This window comes from Aquarana catesbeiana, linkage group LG09 (assembly GCF_042186555.1).
Source record: "Aquarana catesbeiana isolate 2022-GZ linkage group LG09, ASM4218655v1, whole genome shotgun sequence".
Classification (NCBI taxonomy): Eukaryota; Metazoa; Chordata; class Amphibia; order Anura; family Ranidae; genus Aquarana; species Aquarana catesbeiana.
This window is the reverse complement of record NC_133332.1, coordinates 108931322-108952642: the sequence shown is the minus strand read 5'-3', so window position 1 is coordinate 108952642 and position 21321 is coordinate 108931322. Positions and strand designations below refer to the sequence as shown.

At 42.4% G+C, this 21321-nt stretch overlaps 1 protein-coding gene across 1 annotated transcript in view; it reads left to right on the top strand.

Annotated features, from left to right (window-relative positions):
- Positions 1–20105, top strand: part of LOC141107997 (sodium- and chloride-dependent neutral and basic amino acid transporter B(0+)-like) — an 87274-nt gene extending 67169 nt beyond the window's left edge. Inside the window, exons 10-14 of the mRNA XM_073599142.1 lie at positions 99–217; positions 5778–5877; positions 12731–12840; positions 17211–17378; positions 19831–20105. Coding sequence (XP_073455243.1) covers positions 99–217; positions 5778–5877; positions 12731–12840; positions 17211–17378; positions 19831–19983 — 650 coding nt within the window. The 3' untranslated portion in view covers positions 19984–20105. The remainder of the gene's footprint in view (positions 1–98; positions 218–5777; positions 5878–12730; positions 12841–17210; positions 17379–19830) is intronic.
- Positions 20106–21321: the final 1216 nt, after the last annotated feature.

Genomic DNA, 21321 nt, shown 5'->3' with positions numbered 1-21321 from the left:
ATGTGGACAAAAACGAATGCACATATCTATCACTGAATGAATGTGATGTCCTGGCCCCTAAGACTCTAAGCATGTAAAATGTTTATATTCACTTACAGAAACCATAACAACATCCATACAAGATGCATTTCCTATTGCCATGAAGAAAAGACGAGCTATTATCACAACATGCTGCTGTTGCGTTCTGTTTCTTCTTGGACTGGTCTGTGTAACTCAGGTATAGCTATTGTAGTATCACTGATCTCCCTTGTACCATCCAGTTTTCTCCATTTCATTTGTTGCAAAGGAAGTCACAATTCAGCTGGACCACAGAAGATTCACGATAACAATATATGGTTCAACAAAGATCCAAACAAAAATTAAATCCTGCCTGCAAATATCTTTACCTAAAAATGCTCTTCTTCTGGGATCGGAACTTTGACCATTTTGATTGGCTAGACCGAGATGACGTCACTCCTGCGCATACGTGGGAGTTCATTCATCTTGGCAGATGGTGAAATTGTACACTGAGCTGCATGTGCACAGCTCAGTGTACAGTAAAGGCAGGCAGATAAGAAGCTTTAGGCCTGGTTCACACTAGTTCACACTAGTGCGGTGCGAGGACCCTGCAAATCCAGTGTGGGTTCCCGCATTGCACCAGTGGCTCACACTGAGATCTGTGAACCACTGCAGGTGTCAATGTAAAGTTCACGACACCCCCAGATCAGTTGGCAGATCATAGCGAACTGTGAAATGGTGCAGGAATCAGATTGTATAGGTGTGAACACCCATGCGATCCGATCCCAGTGCAGACCAAAAAAGGGTCCTGTACCACTATGGTACGAATGCGATGCGATTTCAGCCATACAGTTTGTATGGCTGAAATTGCATCGCACAGACATCGCATGTGATCTGAACAGCAATGCGGTGCACATCACATGGGATGTCTGGCATTGCACTAGTGTGAACCGGGCCTCAATGCTGCCTCTGCCTGTTCACAATCTTCTATTTTCCTTTTAAATTTAAATGGTTGTAAAGCCTTAAGGTTTTTCACCTTCGTGCCCTCTATGCATTAAGGTGAAAAACCTTCTGTGTTGCAGCTCCCCCTCGGACCACCTCCTTATTCTTACCTAAACCCAAACCGATCCAGTGATATGCACAAGCGCAGTGACTCCAGCTGCTGTCGATCTCCTCATTGGACAGATTGATAGCAGCAGGAGCCATTGGCTCCAGCTGCTGTCAATCAAAAGCTGTGACACGGGAACAGGGGGTGGGGCTGAGCCCAGCTGTCTGTGTCAATGGAAGCAGCAGCGGAACTTGGGAGTGAGCACGCATGGGTGCCCCCATGGAAAGCGGCTTTCCATGGGGGCACCCGATGTAGAGGAGGGGCCTGGAGCGCCAGCGGGGGATGCCAGAAGAAGAGGATCGGGGCTGCTCTGTGCAAAACGCTTGCACAAAGCAGGTAAGTATAGGCATGTTTGTTATTTAAAAAAAAATAATTGAACGTTTACAACCACTTTAAGTTCCAGTTTGAGAAACCTGTTTACGGTAAAACAATGCCAAGTAAAATTAAATAATAATTTCGATTACATACATTTTAAGGCACCTGTGCGACACCAGGATATAAATGATTGTGTTATCTTTGGGCCAGTATCTTGTTTTAGTGTGTTAATGTTGGCACTGAGCCCGGGCTCACACTGTAGCGATGTCAGACATTGCATGTGAATCGCACCCACACTGCGGTGTCAATGCGATGTCTGTGCAGTGCGAGTTCAAACATACAGTTGTATGGCTGAACTCGCATTGGATTCACATAAAAAAAGGTGCAGGGACATTTTTTTCCCTGCACTGGAATCGGAACGCATGGGTGTTCTCACCCATGCAATTCGATTATTGTCCAAATCCACAGTTCGCACTGTGATCTGTGAACCGATCTGGGGTGCCATTAACATTTTATTGACACCTGCAGTGGTTCACAGAGGGCAGTGTGAACTGCCTGCAGGAGAGATGCGATGCGGGAACTGGCGCTGAAATCGCGCTGGTTCCCGCATCGCTACAGTGTGAAATAGAGATGCATTTGGGCAAGAAAGGAAAATGAAGGCACAGTCATGGGGAGTACTCTGATCTCTGTCGGAGGTAATGAATATCTGAAAATGCTACACTCACACTTCATGCTACACAGATCTATAATAATATATTTCATATCATGACTTAAAGTGGATCTACACTTCATCTGAGCACCATGAACCAAAAGTGCTATTTAAATCATTTTTAACATTCTAAATAAATTCACCCATCCACCCATGTCTCCATGCTTTACTTTGCTGAGAAATCATTTTAAAAAACACCCCCCCTAGCATTTCTGGCCGCAGCCATCCTAAATAAAGACAGATGATTCATGTAGCATTTACTTCCTGGAATCAATCTGCCCTTAGCTCGGGCATGCAGGCAGGAGGGTGCCCCTCCTCTTCTCCTGGGATGGATGACATCAATTAAAATAAAAAAATATTCTGCGCTTACTCCAATAGTGCAACAAACAAAAGATTATTCTTTAAAAGTGAAAAACAAAAATGAAAACAAAAAATTGAAACAAAAAAATTGTTATAAATCAAAAATGATGTGTTTTTATAGGTGCTGCTTCTTATATAAACCTGAATACCCGACTAATCCAACTATATATAAATAGATAAGAGCACAACCTTCGTGTCATTCATAATTATATAAAATCTAAAAATATATCTGTGTTAAATCTTTGAATTTAATCAAAAAAATATTATTAAACAAATTCAGTCTACAAAAAGTCCAGATATCCGCATTCAATCTGTGACAAGTGATACATGAATCAAAAAAAGTTCTTCAGCAGGAGCTCTACCTAAATCAATACACCCTACTTACCAGAAAGGTTGGATCTCAGGTTATAGAGATCAAATTCTCTTAGCACATATGTGTCAGCCGACAGAGATGTTCCACTCCTCTAATGAGTTCTGGGCACTCCTTCCTGATGAGGTTAGGATACCAAATTAAGTTGATAATATTCCTTTCGAATGTTGGATCTACCACAAACACTCTCATATATGGAGGGCAACAGAAGAGAAAGACTTCATGGTGCAGTACGTAAAAATAGCATTTATTTAAAAAGGTTCCACTGCACTTACATAAATGAGACGTTTAAACAGCGATAAGTATGATCCACACAGCCGCGGCTTAGCCTGCAGGCTGGTACGTAGTGACATCACACAAACTGGCTCCATCCAATGTGTTTGAAATTGTGAATAAATTACTGCACCACCAGTGTAGACATGAGCTGCTAACACAACAATAAGACTAATTGTATATAAACGTGGATAGAAAATGTGTAGTGCTAAAAACATATAGGCCCTAGAAATAAACCTAGGGATATGTGCATGTGCACCTCAGTAATAGTGTAAAGATAAAAACCAAAACATAAAAAATATTACTATAGCAACCATTGTATATGGTGATATAAGAAGTTAACATATATAAGCATCAATGTTCAAATATATGACGAATAACAACAAAGAATGTGGTGACGTGAAGTCCAAACACATGGGTATTCAAGAGACCATTCACAACGACAATCTTTAGTGGATTGAATGTTGATATATCCCCAAAAGGTTACAGTTGGTAATGTTCAGTGCTTCTGTCACCGGGGGGGTAGGTGCTCTTACCATGAGATGTGGACCCACACACCAGCGGCGGTGAGTCGTACAGGCAAGGATTGCAGATGTCGATCTCCTTGGGTGGTTGAGATGAAAACTCCCTCCAATTGTTGTAAGGCGGTCAGCAAGTACTGGATCCGGGGATGCAACCGAGATCTCCCAATGATATGTGATATCCACAGATCACTCACCAATCAACAGTGGGAGCAATGATCAGAAAAGAAAAAAGAGAGAAGGCCTCCACATAGCAAAGATCAAAAATGTAGAGTTTATTGCAAAGAAGTACAAACATCATGACCGATGTGTACAATAAATCACTTAAAATATAAAAATTTGCGCAGTGTGTAGAGCTTAAGCAAGCATTAACCATTTCCCCGTAAGAAGTATCGACTGGGAACCGAGGCTCAAGTTTCCCCATAAGAGTCATCGACTGGGAACAGAGGCTCATGAGCCTCCATTCCCAGTTGATGCCTCTTATTGGGAAACGCGTTGGATGGAGCCGGTTTGTGTGACATTACTATGTACCAGCCTGCAGGCCTGTGGATCATATTTCTCACTGTTTAAACGTCTCATTCATTTAAGTGCAGCGAAACCTTTTTAAATAAATGCTGTTTTTATGTACTGCACAATAAAGTCTTTCTCTTCTGTTGCCCTTTCTCTTCTGTTGTTCGTGGTGGATCCAACATTCGTAAGGAATATTATCAACATAATTTGGTATCCTAATCTCGTCAGGAAGTAGTGCTCAGGACTTAATAGAGGAGTGGAACATCTCTGTCGGCTGACACATATGTGCTAAGAGAATTTGATCTCTATAACCTGAGAGCCAACCTTTCTGGTAAGTAGGGTGTATTGATTTGGGGAGAGCACCTGCTGAAGAACTTTTTTGATTCACGTATCACTTGTCACAGATTGAACATGAATATTTGGACTTTTTGTGGACCAAATTTGTTTATTAATACTTTTTTGATTGAATTCAAAGATTTAACACAAATATACTTTTTGATTTTTTATGACACAATGGTTGTGCTCTTATACATTTATATATGGATGACATCATTTGCCTAGGCCTGGAAACCAGGAAGTAACCGAGGAAATGTGAAAAAAAGTTTAAAAGAAGTCATTATGATGTACTTTTCTATCTACTAATGCTAACCGCATAAGAATCATAAATAGTTCATGTTGATTGAGAGAGTGAAATTTTGCTTTAACCATTTCAATACTGGACACTTTCACCCCCTTCCGGCCAAGGTAAATTTTCAGCTTTCAGCGCTGTCGCACTTTGAATTGTGCGGTCATGCAACACTGTACCCATATGACATTTTTATAATTTTTTTTTGAGACATATACAACTTTCTTTTGAGATATTTAATCACCACTGGCTCTTTTATTTTTTGCTAAAAAAATGAGAAAATACTGAAAATTTTAAGGAAACAAAATGTTTTTCTTACTTTCTGTTGCAAAATGTTGCAAATAAATAATGTTTCTTCTTCACCAATGTGCGCAGATGAGGAAGCACTGATGGGCACTAGTGAGGCTACAATGATGTGCACTGATGAGGCAGCACTGATGAGGTGGCACTAATGGGCACTGATGAGGTAGCACTGATAAGCTGCACTGATGGGCACTGATGAGGTGGTAATGATGAGGCGGCACTGATGGGCACTGATAAGCCTCACTGATGGGCACTGATATGCTGCACTGATGAGCGCTAATTGGCTACACTGATAACCAGGGCACTGATCATCAGTGTCCATATTATCAGTGTAAATCTGCTCTGTCAGCCTTTTCGGTTATTGGCTCTCCTTTCAGTGACAGCGCATGAGGAAAGAAATGCATGCAGGAGGCATGCTTGGAAGCATGCGGGGGGCATGTTCTGGGGAGACATCCATGGACACTCTCCCAGAACTAGAGAGCCACGTTGTAGTTGTCTTTCAGCTATGGTGCGTTATTGAGGTGGTTAATTAAAGTTTATAGTTACAATTTTCTTTAAAAAGTTTTTAGTTCCCAGGACAGTTGCCCAACCCCACGTTAACATGCAGTCATATCTGCAAACTACACCTAATTCTTTATAGTTGGTATTTTTGAACATGTTATATTAATTCTTGCTTTTTTCTGCAGTCAGGAATTTTCTGGGTAAATATGATTGACTACTTCTGTGGTGGATGGGCCCTTCTCTTTGCTGCAGTGCTGGAATTAGTGGGAATTTGCTGGATTTACGGTAATATATTAAAATTGTTCTCTACCCATATGTACCAGAGATTGCCAAGTCCCTCTGCAGATAGGTAAGGCTTAACTCCCGGGAAAAGAAAAAAGGGTTACATGCTTGTTTTTACCCAGGATATCAGGAAGAGGTACTTTTACTTACTTACTCCCTCGTTCTCAAAGTCTCCCCCATGCTATGTGACCACACAAAGCCTCTTCTCCAAGGTGCTACCAGCCAGTGTCTGCATGCTTAGGTCATCAAGTACAGCCAAAAGACCTGCATTGTATGTGAGGATGGCAAGGGACCGCCAACAAGCTGGAGCACCAGGAAGAAGAGTGGGGAGAGAGCATTTAACCCCTGTGGGGCACTCCAAATGTATTTTTTTTCTTTATCCCAGTTTTATTTAAAAGGTTATTCATATATTTAGCCTAATAGACAAAGTAACAGGTAATTTGCAAACCATGCACTGTACAGTGCTCTCCCCCTTTGCCAGGCCTAAGTGCTGCTACAAGGGGGCAGGAAGAAGTTTGTTCAGTTTTGAACAGGTCCAGTCTTTCAAAAAGTTGAAACTTGCACAGGAACCTTAGGGCTTTTCTCTATGTGGGCGAAGTACGTTTGATTTAAAGCTGATCTCCATGTTTTCTGTTAGTTTAAAGTGTTCATTTTGACCAAACTATTTGCTTCAGTAAGTGCTGCAGTGTCTCTGTATGGTCTCTGTATGTACTGCATGTAGCTTTAGCTACATACAGTACACAGTGCTGGGTTCCGGCTGTAAGACAAAAACTTCCCCTCTCACACCCGGAACAAAACAGAGTCAAGCTGAGTGAATGAATATAAAGCTTCCTCTGATTGGTCGAGTCGAAGAGCATGACATCATCAGCCTGCGCCTCCAACTCAGTCAATCAGTGGAAGCTTTGTATTCATTCACAGAATACAAAGCTACCTATGAATGGCTGAGCAGCGCTCAGGTTTGTTCCAGGTGAAGCACAGCCGGAAGCATTTAAAGCCAAAAATTCTTTGGGGGGTTGGATAGGCATTGGACCTGCCAAGTTTTTGTTGCTGTCGGTCTTTCCCACTGGGGAGATTCGTGCTCAGTATTTGTCCTTGTGACTATTATCTTTAGGACAAAAGTTATCCAAAATCCCAAATTTGACAGATGTCATTAAAAAAGGAGAGGGGGTTAATCTTCCAACAGGAACACTTATTCTGCTGTCAACTGTCTAATATTCTAGAGCAGGGGTGATGAATTAAAATTCACCAAGGTCTGGTCAGTAAAATTTTCTTCCAGCAGAGGTCCGAATATCATGTTGGTACCTGTGGCGCCTTTTCGCATGTGCCAAACCACATGTTGCTGCAGCACCATGCAGCTTGGTTCTGCGTGATTTTGGAAAAAAAAGGTCAAGGACTTCTTTCTCCGTGTTTCTTGCAGTTAGTGCAGCCCATTAAAATGGGCTGACCTACCCACAATGTGTGCAGCTAATGCACATGCACAGATTTGAACCCATTCTTACATCAGCGTCCTCAGTCCCCACTGCACATCACAGTCCCCTCCCCCTTCACATCAAGATCCCCTCTTGATGAGTGTCCTCAGGTTCCCCTTTACATCACCCCCTCCACCCCTTTCACAGTAATGTTCTCACACTTCCCTGACAACCCCCCGACAGTACTGTCCTCTGCCCCTATTTAAATTATTCCCCCACATTACTGTCCTCATTCCCCCACTTCCCCCCCACATAATACAGTCCTCAGCCACCCCACATTACTGTCCTCAGTCCCTCAATCCCCCCCCCCACAATACAGTCCTCAGCCACCCCACATTACTGTCCTTATTACCCCGCACATTACATTTCTCAGCCCCTCCCCGCATTACAGTCCTTAGCCCCCCACTTTAATGTCCTCAGCCCCCCCCCCCACACACACAAACACACATTACTGTCCTCAGTCCCCTACTTTAATGTCCTCAGCTCCCTCCACATTACAATCATCAGTCCACCCACATTACAGTCCTCAGTCCCCACTTTTTAACGTTCTCAGCTCCCTCCACTTTAATGTCCTCAGCTCCCCCCCCCACATCACAGTCCTCAGCTTCCCCCACATCACAGTCCTCAGCTTCCCCCACATCGCAGTCCTCAGCCCACCACTTTAATGTCCTTAGCCCCCCCACATCACAGTCTTCAGCCCCCCTTTAATGTTCTTAGCCCCCACCATCACAGTCCCAGCCCCCCCACATCACAGTCCCTAGCCCCCCCACTTTGATGTCCTTAGGCTACCACATCACGTTCCTCAGCCCCCCACATTACAGTCCTCAGCCCACCACATCACGTTCCTCAGCCCCCCACATTACAGTCCTCAGCCCACCACATCACGTTCCTCAGCCCCCCCACATTACAATCCTCAGTGCACCCACATTACAATCCTCAGTGCACCCACATTACAATCCTCAGTGCACCCACATTCAGTCCTCAGCTCCCCAACTTCAATGTCCTCAGTGCACCCACATTACAGTCCTCGGTACATCCACATTACAGTTCTCAGTGCACCCACATTATAGTCCTCAGCTCCCCCACTTAAATGTCCTCAGTGCACCCACATTACAGTCCTAAGTGCACCCACATTAGAGTAGCAGTGCACCCACATTACAATCCTTAGTGCACCCACATAACAATCCTCAGTGCACCCACATTACATTCCTCAGTGCACCCACATTTCAGTCCTCAGTGCACCCACATTACAGTCCTCAGCTCCCCCACTTAAATGTCCTCAGTGCACCCACATTACAGTCCTAAGTGCACCCACATTAGAGTAGCAGTGCACCCACATTACAATCCTTAGTGCACCCACATAACAGTCCTCAGTGCACCCACATTACATTCCTCAGTGCACCCACATTTCAGTCCTCAGTGCACCCACATTACAGTCCTCAGTGCACCCACATTACAGTCCTCAGTGCACCAACATTACAGTCCTCAGTGCACCCACATTATAGTGCTTAGTGCACCCATATTACAGTCCTCAGTGCACCTACATTACAGTCCTTAGTGCACCCACATTACAGTCCTCAGTGCACCCACATTACAGTGCTTAGTGCACCCATATTACAGTCCTTAGTGCACCTACATTACAGTCCTTAGTGCGCCCACATTACAGTCCTCGGTGCACCCACATTACAGTCCTCAGTGCACCCACATTACAGTCCTCAGTGCACCCACATTACAGTTCTCGGTACACCCACATTACAGTGCTTAGTGCACCCATATTACAGTCCTCAGTGCACCCACATTACAGTCCTTAGTGCACCCACATTACAGTCCTCAGTGCACCCACATTACAGTCCTTAGTGCACCCACATTACAGTCCTCAGCTCCCCCACTTTAATGTCCTAAGTAAGGGATATGTATGGATTATTTTTGGAGAAGAAAGATATTGTTTAGTAGTTTCACTTTAAGTACGCAATAAGCATTGCTGTCACTTTTATACTACTGCATATCCACTTTATTTTTCACAAATTATTGCCAATTTTGGGTCTAGTATTTGTGCAGCTTTTTCCAACTGGAATTTTATTTTGCTTATCAAAATGAAGGCATATCCAAACCCAGAAACAAAAATATATTATATTGCGTTGTAGCAATCCTTAGATGTGGTGACAGAATACGTTTTTTTTTTTTGGCTTTTGTTCTCTTTATTTTCACCTGGTGATCTGGCCAGTAACACACTTCCTGCTGTCTTAGGATGTCTACATTCATGCACTGCACTGTACTGTACCTGTGGAAGAACACCATAGCCACCCTTGGACAACAGCATTGTCAACCTGTGGAGAGGGTAGTGCTGAAGGAACTAGTAGATTTAGATTAGGGACTTTACATAAATGACTAACAATTTAAAGCCAAACTCCAGCTAATGGATTTTAAGCAGTTACAGTAACAGAATTTTGCTTTTCTTTAGGGATACAGGTACATTCTACATACTCCTGCCAGTGGTAAATGGTTTGTCTGTTAAAGGACTAGCAACTGGCCAAATCAATGGAATCAATGGAGAAAAAAAACTACGTAATAAGGGGGACTTAATGTCTGTTAAAGTGGTGTTCCGGACGAAATTATACTTTTTAAATAAAAATACCCCTATAATACACAAGCTTAATGTATTCTAGTAAAGTTAGTCTGTAAACTAAGGTCTGTTTTGTTAGTTTATAGCAGTAGTTTGTTATTTTATAAAGTTACAGCAGGCCGTGGCCATCTTAAGTGTGGGCATCTGAAGCCAGACTGTATTTCTTCCTGGATCTCATCCTTGCAGATCTCGCACATGCTCAGTGCAGCACAAGCAGTGTAATAGGTTTCAGGTCAGGTTTCCATAGCAACGGCAGTTTCAGAGGAAGTTGCCGCCCCTTCCCAGAAGACATTGCAAACAGGAAATGATGCGATGGGCCGTGGCCAGGGAGGAAGAAGTAAAAAATGAATACAGCAGATATACAGGAGGTGCTGAGAAAAAAATAAAAAAATATCCAATTTGTTTACAGTGCACAGTTTAGTCAGGGATGCTGAAGAGTTGTAAAAGTGGGTGGAACTCCACTTTAATGCTGTTAATACTATTAAGACTGTTAATGCTAGTGACAAACTGCAACATGCATGTAATGTCTTATTTTGCCCATAGTTACACTTTAACTAGTTAAGAACCTAGGGCATATCCAATATTCCCAAGGTCCTTAAAGATGGAAAAGGGTCACAACAAGGTCATGGCTCTCCCATTCCTCCTGGGAATCTGAGACCACAGAAAAACCTGTGAGCATGGCAGACATCAAGGAATATCTGTTTTCAAATGTCCTCTGCAGAGAGCGAACCCGGAATCACTTAGCTCTGAGCACTTCCAGGTTCAGAGCAGCTGCTCTCATTCACATCGCTGGATCAAGGTCAGGCAAGTATAAAGGGGGACAGGGGGGAGATGCACACCAAAGGTTTTATTACCTTCTTGCGTTAAATGCATAAAGGCAAAAAAACCTTCAGCCTTAAGAATCACTAGCTGTCTTTATGACAGTTTGAGATAACTCTAAATCATTATATTGCACCAAATTTAAAACATAAGATACTGTATTTCTGCTTTCTTAACCTTCCAATCCTTCCCATAGAATTGTAATTTCTTGTAATCTTTCTTTAGCTGGGTTCAGTGCTCCCTGTGTGCTGTCACTACCCTAATTAGGAACTATTATACTTTCTTAGGATAATTTCATTAGAATATCATCTAAAAAGGATGTATACAACTTCTTTATGAATTTACTTATGGTTTTCTAGCCCCAAAACCCACTATGATCTTAGAAGCAGAATTCCCTTTGAATCAGTTTGGTTGACTGGAGGGCACTTGGAGGTTTGGGGCCATAGCTTTTCCAGTGTTGGAAGTAAACTGATAGGTAGTCCTTTGAGACTATTGGATTCACCAGTGGCAATAAAATTCACGCATCTTTAATTCTAAAGCCTCGTCTGATTTTTGGATGGTCAGTACACAAATCCGTCACACAAAAGTCAAAAGTACAAACATGCATGCTCGGAATCAATGCTCACAAACACGAAATTAGCAGAAGGGGCCCAAAGGGTGGCACTCAAGAGCTGAAATTCCTCGTAGTACGTCACTACGTTCGTGATTGTGGCACCACATTTATGTACCGTTAGTATGTAAGACAAGATCCTTGCACACGCCCTTTTGACAAAAATCAGATGCCAACAATCGTACCGTGAGGCTTTAGCCAGTATTGCAACACACATAAACACACACTCTTACATTTTTGGAGAAACCTGTGATTCATAGGGTGCACTGGCAATCCAAATTCAGAGTACAGGCAGTCCATGGGTTACAAACAAGATTCTGTAGGTTTGTTCTTAAGTTGGAACAGGTACATTTTGTAGGTGTAACTCCAGCCCAAAAAATAATTTTTACGTTTTTTGGATAGCATAGCGAAGGGTTAACACCCCTGTAATGTTTGTTTTGCTGTCTGTGCCTCTGTTCAGAAGATTTTGTCTCACTTTCTGTCCCTGTGACAATTGGATTTGGAACATTTTTGGGTTGTCATGGAAACAAGGATTGGTAAAAAAAGCTTCAGTGGAGACACCTTTTTCCCATGAAAACTCTTACAGGAGTGAATTTCCCTTTGTAGGGGTAGATTTCCTCTCACTTCATGTTGTTTCCCTCCGTTTGTAAGTATGAGTCGCATGTAAGTCAAATGTTTGTAACTCGGGGACTGCCTGTAATATGTGCTTCTAGAGCCAGTGGTGTCGCATATGTTTCTTATGCCGCGTACACACGAGCGGACTTTACGGCAGACTTTGCCCGGCGGACTTTTCAACGTACTTTAGGACGGACTTTCTGAATGAACGGACTTGCCTACACACAATCCACCAAAGTCCGTCGAATTTGTACGTGATGACGTACGACCGGACTAAAACAAGGAAGTTCAAAGCCAGTAGCCAATAGCTGCCCTAGCGTGGCTTTTTGTCCGTCGAACTAGCATACAGACGAGTGGACTTTTCAACTGGACTCGATTTCGATGGATTGATTTAAAACATGTTTCAAATCTAAGTCCGTCCAACTTTTAAGAAAACAAAGTCCGCTGGAGCCCACACACGATCGAATTGTCCGACGAAATCCCATCCGCCGGGCAAAGTCTGCCATAAAGTCCGCTCGTGTGTACGCGGCATAACTCTTACAGAGTTCTGAATAAAGGATAGTTTGTGATAGATGACCAGTGTGATATCACCTCTGGCCTGCTTTTGATAAGTTGTAATTATCTTGTAAAGATCTTATAAAGATCTTCTGGAAATTAAGAACAATTGTGGTAAAATAAGATCAGTGTCAGTTTATTGACCTTAAAAATATATCATTTCAGGTGGCAATCGATTCATTGAGGACATTGAAATGATGATCGGGAAGAAGCATTGGTGTTTTTGGTTATGGTGGAGAACATGCTGGTTCTTTGTATCACCGTTATTATTAACGGTAAGTAAAATAAATCATTGGGGCGTGTGTAAAAAATCTTATTACAATTTATACAAAACATTTTCTTACAATTTTGCAGTGAATCCCACATCTTCCCACCATGTTCTTTCCTTTGTGCTGTGGCTGGTAACGAAAGCTGCAAGACCATTTCTAACATATAGAGGAGCTGCATGAACTGTTGCTTCTCTCCACAGAGAATGTGTAAATCTTGACATGCCCCGGATATACAAGTATTTAGGACGTGCATACTTTTTAAGCAACCCTGTCAGTTAGTAAACAGATTGGTAAAAAGACATACTTCTGAAAAAAAAACGAAATGCTTACCTTTTCCACAACATGTGCCACTGAACGCCACACTGATTGATAGCAATGGTCTCTAAAATGTCCACTGTGAAACCAAAACTTCTTGGAGTGTCAATCTCCTGGGTTCCTTGCAACCCTTATGCCGCGTACACACGGTCGGACTTTTCGTCTACAAAAGTCCGACAGCCTGTCCGACAGACTTCCGGCGGACTTTCGGCGGACTTGCAGCAGACTTTCTAACGAACGGACTTGCCTACACACGACCACACAAAAGTCCGACGGATTCGTACGTGATGACGTACACCGGACTAAAATAAGGAAGTTCATAGCCAGTAGCCAATAGCTGCCCTAGCATGGGTTTTTGTCCGTCGGACTAGCACACAGACGAGCGGATTTCGGGGTCCGTCGTAGTTACGACGTAAAGATTTGAAGCATGTTTCAAATCTAAAGTCCGTCGGATTTGAGGCTGAAAAAGTCTGCTGAAAGTCCGGAGAAGCCCACACACGATCGGATTACCAGCCAGCTTTAGTCCGTCGGCGTCCGTTGGACTTTTGTAGACGAAAAGTCCGACCGTGTGTACGCGGCATAACTCGTTCCTCCTGCTGGCCACTTCACATTACAGGAGACAGTAGTGACTTGGAGATCATCAGTAGGACCAAGAAGATTGACACACATTGTAGTGTCAATTTTTCAGTGGACTGGGGGGGAGAAGGTCTACCAATCAAAAAGAATTTGGCAACATGGCCAGAGGGAAAGGTAAGTATTTATTTTCTTTTTTTTACATGTAGGGTTGTTTACATATTTTTTACTTAAGGTGTTTGTTAACCCCCTCAAAAAAATAAAAAAATACACATCCTGGTCACTTAAAGCAGATCACACAGCACAGTGCTTGTGCTATGTAATCTGCCCCCTCTAAACTGTAAAAAAACCTCCCTGAATCTGCCACTTCCTGTATCCCCTCTCTGCGCTGACAACGAAAATCAGGGCTGCTCAGCCCTGATCACCGTGGTCAGAGTACGTCCCCTTGTCATACGTATCTGTCCCCTCTGCTCTCCTCTCTCCCCCCTCACCCCCTCCTTCCTGCCTGTCATTTCCCTCTCTGTGTCTGTGTCCGCCCGCATCCCCCCCCCCGCCGCTATTCTTAAAACAAAAAACATAAAATGGTCATTGCCAGCCCCTCTATTAGAGGCTGGCATAGCACGCTATGTAAGTGGATTTAAAAACAAGCGTTCTAAATACCGAATTTGAGCTGTCTTCAGGCTGGTCATGTGACTCACGGCCGGTTTACAGCTACTAGACGGGGATTCTGCGGAGGAGACGAGCGGCCACGTGATCTCCCCGGCTGACGTCAGAGGGAGATCACGGGTCCTCCCGCAGAAGACATCCATCGGAGCTGTAAAGAGGCCACGAGTAACGTGACCAGCCTGAAGACAGCTGAAATTCGATATTTAGAATGCTCATTTTTTAAAACCACTGACATAGTGTGCTATGCCAGCCTCTAATAGAGGGGCTGGCATAGTCTTATATATAAGGGTTAACAAACACTTTAATCACACATACACTATATTGTAGGGGATAATCCTCTAAATGTGCATTCGGAATCTTTTACATTCAATATTGATAGATTTCATTCAAAGACCATAAAAATATCAATCTTTTTAAAGTGAGAACCTGTATCACAAAAATTATACTGAATCAATAAACAAGCTTGTGAAAAATGAAAAAAAGTGAAAAAAAATTTAAAAATGTGGATTATATATATATATATATATATATATATATATATATATATATATATATATATATATATATATATATATACAGTATCTCACCAAAGTGAGAACACTCCCTCACATTTTTATAAATATTTTATTATATCTTTTCATGTGACAACACTGAAGAAATGACACTTTGCTACAATGTAAAGTAGTGAGTGTACAGCTTGTATAACAGTGTAAATTTGCTGTCCCCTCAAAATAACTCAACACACAGCTATTAATATCTAAACCGCTGGCAACAAAAGTGAGTACACCCCTAAATGAAAATGTCCAAATTGTGCCCAAAGTGTCAATATTTTGTGTGGCCACCATTAATTTCCAGCATTGCCTTAACCTTCTTGGGCATGGAGTTGACCAGAGCTTCACAGGTTGCCACTGTAGTCCTCTTCCACTCCTCCAAGACAACATCAAGAAGCTGGTGGATGTTAGAGACCTTGCGCTCCTCCACCTTCTGTTTGAGGATGCCCCACAGATGCTCAATAGGGTTTAGGTCTGGAGACATGCTTGACCAGTCCATCACCTTTACCCTCAGCTTCTTTAGCAAGGCTTTGGTCATCTTGGAGGTGTATTTGGGGTCGTTATCATATTGGAATATTGCCCTGCAGCCCAGTCTCTGAAGGGAGGTGATCATTCTCTGCTTCAGTATGTCACAGTACATGTTGGCATTCATGGTTATCTTGGTCTCATCAAACCACAGGACATGGTTCCATTAATCAATGTCCTTTCTTGTGCATCATCTTTAGAAGAGGCTTCCTTCTGGGACGACAGCCATGCAGACCAATTTGATGCAGTGTGCGGCGTATGGTCTGAGCACTGACAGGCTGGCCCCCCCACCCCTTCAACCTCTGCAGCAATGCTGGCAGCACTCACATCTATTTCCCAAAGACAACCTCTGGATATGACGCTGAGCATGTTCACTCAACTTCTTTGGTCGATCATGGCGAGGCCTGTTCTGAGTGGAACCTGTCCTGTTAAACCACTGTATGGTCTTGGACACCATGCTGTAGCTTAGTTTCCAGCTCTTGTCAATCTTATTATAGCCTAGGCCATCTGTATGTAGAGCAACAATTCTTTTTTTCAGATCTTCAGAGAGTTCTTTGCCATGAGGTGCCTTGTTGAACTTCCAGTGACCAGTAGGAGAGAGTGAGAGGGATAATACCAAATTTAACACACCTGCTCCCCATTCACACCTGAGACCTTGTAACACTAACAAGTCACATCAAACCGGGGAGGGGAAATGGCTAATTGGGCCTAATTTTAACATTTTCACTTAGGGGTGTACTCACTTTTGTTGCCAGCAGTTTAGACATTCATGGCTGTGTGCTGAGTTATTTTGAGGGGACAGCAAATTTACACTGTTATATAAGCTGTACATTCACTACTTTACATTGTAGCAAAGTGTAATTTCTTCAGTGTTGTCACATGGAAAGATATAATAAAATAATTACAAAAATGTGAAGAGTGTACTCAATTTTGTGAGATACAGTATATAAACAAAGGTAAAATGTAAAAGCAACTAAAAAAACCTCCTTTGTGTTTAACAATACAGTCAATGTTTACACCCTTGGTATACTTCATCCCATCCACCGTGCTCTTATGATTATAGAAAATAACACAGACCAGTGCTCCACCGCTAGTGATGCTAAGAATGCACTCACCAGAGCCCTAAGGCCACCAGGACCAGTCAAGCCTTTAGTAATATTTTTGGCCCATAAAGCCCTAAGCCAACTTCACTTCTTCCTTAAACACTCAACATGGCCTCCTTCAAAAACAAATTCTCCCATGAGTGGATGAGCATCAATCTCCAGAAAGGAAAATGACAGAGTGATCGTACAACACAGTTTTATTACAATGCCCTTTAAAACTTCATCCCACAGTTTATGCTTTACATGTAAAAGCGCCCAGACCGGCACCAGCTCAATCAGCATATCTGGATGCACAAAAAAAACAACGCTCTGTCAGACTATTCGATGTGCTCCGTCATTACTCTTACCCAGCCGTGGCATGCGTTCCACTACTGAACGGATGTGACGTCACTTTGCGGTCTATGGGTGTTCAGACAGCGGTCCGACCTCTATACATTTTGCCGTGATAGCAAAAAAAGTATTGGAATGCCTGCCTTTACACAAACATGAACTTTAATGGCATCCTAGTGTTCGTCTGTAGGGTTCAATATTGAGTTGGCCCACCCCTTTGTATCTAGGTAGTTAAAAAATGTAGTCCTGCAATTCAATGTACATCTCTCACATACAAAATCATTCAAGTATTTTTTCCTGTCTATTTTTGCAGGCCATACTCTTGTGGTCACTCATTACTTTTGAAGCTCCTTCATATGGCTCCATCACATATCCTGTTTGGGGAACAACTCTGGGCTGGTGTATGATATCTTTTTGCCTAATATGGATTCCTATTATAGCTTTAGTTAAAATTATTCAAGCAAAAGGAAACCTCTTACAAGTAAGTAATCGAGTATAACAATAAATTAATATATTACATAATAGCAGTGTACATTTGTTTGCTATCCTTGCTTCATTATGTCATTTTTTTACAAATATCAGTGAAGCACTGACCCCCAAAGGAGCTGCTGATATTTTGATTTGGGCTTACCGTTACCATCTTCACAGTGTTCGTCATAAGGATCCAATAGTAGTTGCTCAATTGATAACACTGGCTCCAACACTTTGTCCTTTTTCCAAGTTTTATTAAAGGAACAGAATATGCAATAGTAAGGTAGAGGGTGAAAGGGATTCAGGTACCTTGAATCTTGCGGTTAAAGGTAATTTCTATAACCAGCGAACAGCACTTCCACGGCTGGATTTAGCAACCACCGGATAGGTCTCTCTCACCAACCTAGAAGCCAATGTGATGCTTGGACACGGTCTCTGCCACAGACCTGACAATCTTGAATGAACTGATTGCTATGCTTGATACGATCTCTGCCACAGACCTGACAATTTTGAATGAAGTGATTGCTGTGCTTGATCCCAGATGCGTCTCCGACTGAGTTCCCAGGCTCTTCTCAAGATACCAGCCTTATGCTCGGTCCTCTCCTGAAGAGTCCTCCCCTGGTCACTACAATCCCTTGCTTCTTCCCGCAGGCCAGACAGCAAAGAGACCATCCTATGGACCAATAGGCCACTAAAACTCTGATCCTTCTTTTTAGTAGCTGTGTCTAGGGTCCGCCAACCCCAAGCCAGAATTTTAAGCAACAGCAATTTCCCAGGCCAGGAGGGCCATGAGGTCAGGAAGCCCAACCCCAGCAACACGGTGTCTGCTCCTTAAATACCCCTACCCAGAATGCCCGGTGGATGAACCAATCCCACCAAACTGTCTCTGAGCAAAGAGTATTCAATATGTTCAACCAGACTGTATTTACAACATCCACCAATGGTCACAGCACCACCCATGGTCGGATGGAAATTTTGCACAGTCCAGCCAAACTAGTACAGAAACCAGTAAATTTAGGTAATAATAAGCTGAGCCAAACTGTAGCTTCAACTAACTTAAATTTGAAAAGAATAGCGTCTGCTCTTCAGGAGCAGGGCGCTACATCAGGAAGGGCTTCAGGCAGGCAAATGAGTTGTCTAGTTTGTTCACCTATTAGCCGAATTGCAAACATACTGGAATTGGGTCAAATTCTTGTTCAATCTACCCCAAAACTCATCCCTAGTCAGCTCTAGTTGGATCATATGAACAGGTTTTCCATTTTTTGGCTAAATGTGTAAAACCAAGCTGCAGGCAAGCTGTTAAATACAGAGGTAGAGTATACCTTTGTGTCTGTTTACCTGCCAAAATATTTGTTCCGCCAGTCTAATGATTCACACACCTCTGGCAGACAGCACAAATTTTGCAAAATGTTACTCCTTGCAGTTAAATTGATTGTAAAGCTTTCATTTTTTTTATTATTAAAATAATAAACATGTCATAGTTACCTGCTTTGTGCAGTGGTTTTTCTCACAGTGTGGCCCCGATCCTCCTCTTCTCTGGTCCCGCGCCGGCGCTCCTGGCTCCTCCCTTCTGTCGGGTGTCCCCACTGCAAGCAGCTTGCTATGAGGGCACCCGAGCCAAGCTGCTGCTCTGTGTGTTCATTCACACACACACGGAGCCGTGTCTTGGCCCCGCCCCCTCCATATCCTGATTGGCTCACTGGCTGTGATTGAGAGCAGTGGGAGCAATTGGCTGATCATATAATCGTTAGTACACAGCTTTCGAGAGCTGATCGTGACAGTTCATGCGGAATTATCCAAAGGGACAAGCACGAAAATTTTACTTGTACGATAACAGAACGAATGATTTTTGTTTAATTAGTACAGTGTTCATCTGTAAAAAATCAAGTGAACAAGACTAAGTATGCTCAGAAATGAAATAATACATTACAATACAATATAATACAATGCATTACATCATCGCAGGAAGTTGCATTCTGTCTTACGAGAATTTTCATAACTCTAAACTATTCATTTTAGATATGGGACTAGCCTGCAAAAAAACAAAAATGGACGATCATTCTCATTCTGTGTATAAGGAATAAGCAACTGAAGATGTAGGAGTGTATCATTAAATTTACAGGTTTTATAATACAATAGTACAATAGTTATAAAACAATAGTACCTATGTCACATAACTGAGCTTCTAGTATTGCCAGACCAACAAATAAGCATACTCTAAAACTTTTACCATTGAGCCAAATATAAGTTTGTTCCCCTACTTTACACCTTTACAGTACATTTACATCTAAATTATAGCATCACTTTGAGCCATATTATATTAGTTGCTAGCAATTCTGGGTTCGTCCTGCTTATTTTTTGTATGCGATAGCAATCCAGTTTACAAAAATGCTGGTAAAAGGTAATTCATCAGCTAATAACTTGAATATAACTTATCTTCTATATTCTCATTGTTTCTGAAGGCTTGCAGAGCTGCAGACAATTGGGGACCAGCATTAACCCAACATCGTGGAGAGCGATATAAACATATGCCTGGCACTACCACAGAAAAGGACTTTGTAGAGATCCCAACAGTGAACGCAATGGTGGGATATGACAATGATGCCTATCTTTGATCTCATCAGTTGTATGGACTCTCAACAAGTGACTGACAATTAACGTTCTATGTTTTTATACAACTCCAAAGAATCAGCCAACTATTTAATTCTGTGTATAATAAATTACTTAACTACAATTATATTTAATTTCTGTAGTAAATATTTTAAAATAAACACATGTCGACAACTTGGCATATATCAAAGAAAAAAGCAGAAGCTGCATCATCAATTTCTTCTAAGGTAACTTGTCTTGAGAGAGAAAAAAAAGAAACAAATTTTAGATTTTTGTTAAGCAGCAAAAAAAAATCATTCAACCCAAAAGTGATGCTATACCTGGGGCCTGGTAGGTTGAGCCAGCCTTTGCTTTTTTATATATCCTGGATACCCCAACAGTGAAATGTTTCTGCTTTATTTCCAAGTCTTTTCCAGTCTACCTGAATTTTTGAGTGTTTTGTATGTTTCAGCATCTACTGTTTCATGTTTCATAATATTAATTGCATAATACTAGGTAATACTGTTGATTAATTCAACAGGGAGAGCAGAAATCCTCATAATGGCCACATCAGGTAAGCAGACACATTAAATTTAAGCACAGAGATCTCACCAATAAAGACCTCTAATGCCGCATATACACTATCGGAATTTTCGTCCGAGAAAACTTGGATGGTTTTTCCGACGGAATTCCGCTCAAGCTTGCCTTGCATACACATGGTCACACAAAAGTTCTCTGAACTTTTGACCGCCAAGAGTGTGGTGACGTACAACACTACGTTGAGCTGAGAAAATTGAGTTCAATGCTTCCAAGCATGCGTTGAGTTGTTTCCGAGCATGCGTGATGTTTTGCGCGTCCAAATTGCATACCGACGAACGCATTTTCGCATAGGAACTTTTTCCGACCGAAAAATTGAGAACCTGCTCTTAAATTTTCTTGCTGGTGGGAATTCGCCAGCAAAAGTCCGATGGAGCATACAGTAGATGACCGCGATATTGTGTCAATCTCGCCGTTATCGGCTAGATTTGACACCTGTGAGCCCCGTCGCCGAAAACTGGGTTTTTAAACCTTATGACCGCGATATTGTGTCAATCTCGCCGCTGTTATCGGCGAGATTTGAAACCTGTAAGCCCCGTCGTGGGAGCCAGCGCCGAGCTGGCTTGCTCATCAGGAAAGGAAAACTGTGTTTTTTCCTTTCGCAATGAGCGACAAGGATTGCTGACAAGTGTCTGGTATGAATCATGAGGGGGAACACGGCGCCAAATTTTAAATAAAAAAACGGCATGGGTTCCCCTCCAGAGGCATACCGGGCCCTTAGGTCTGGTATGGATTCTAAGGGGAACCCCCTCTGCTGAAAAAAGGCG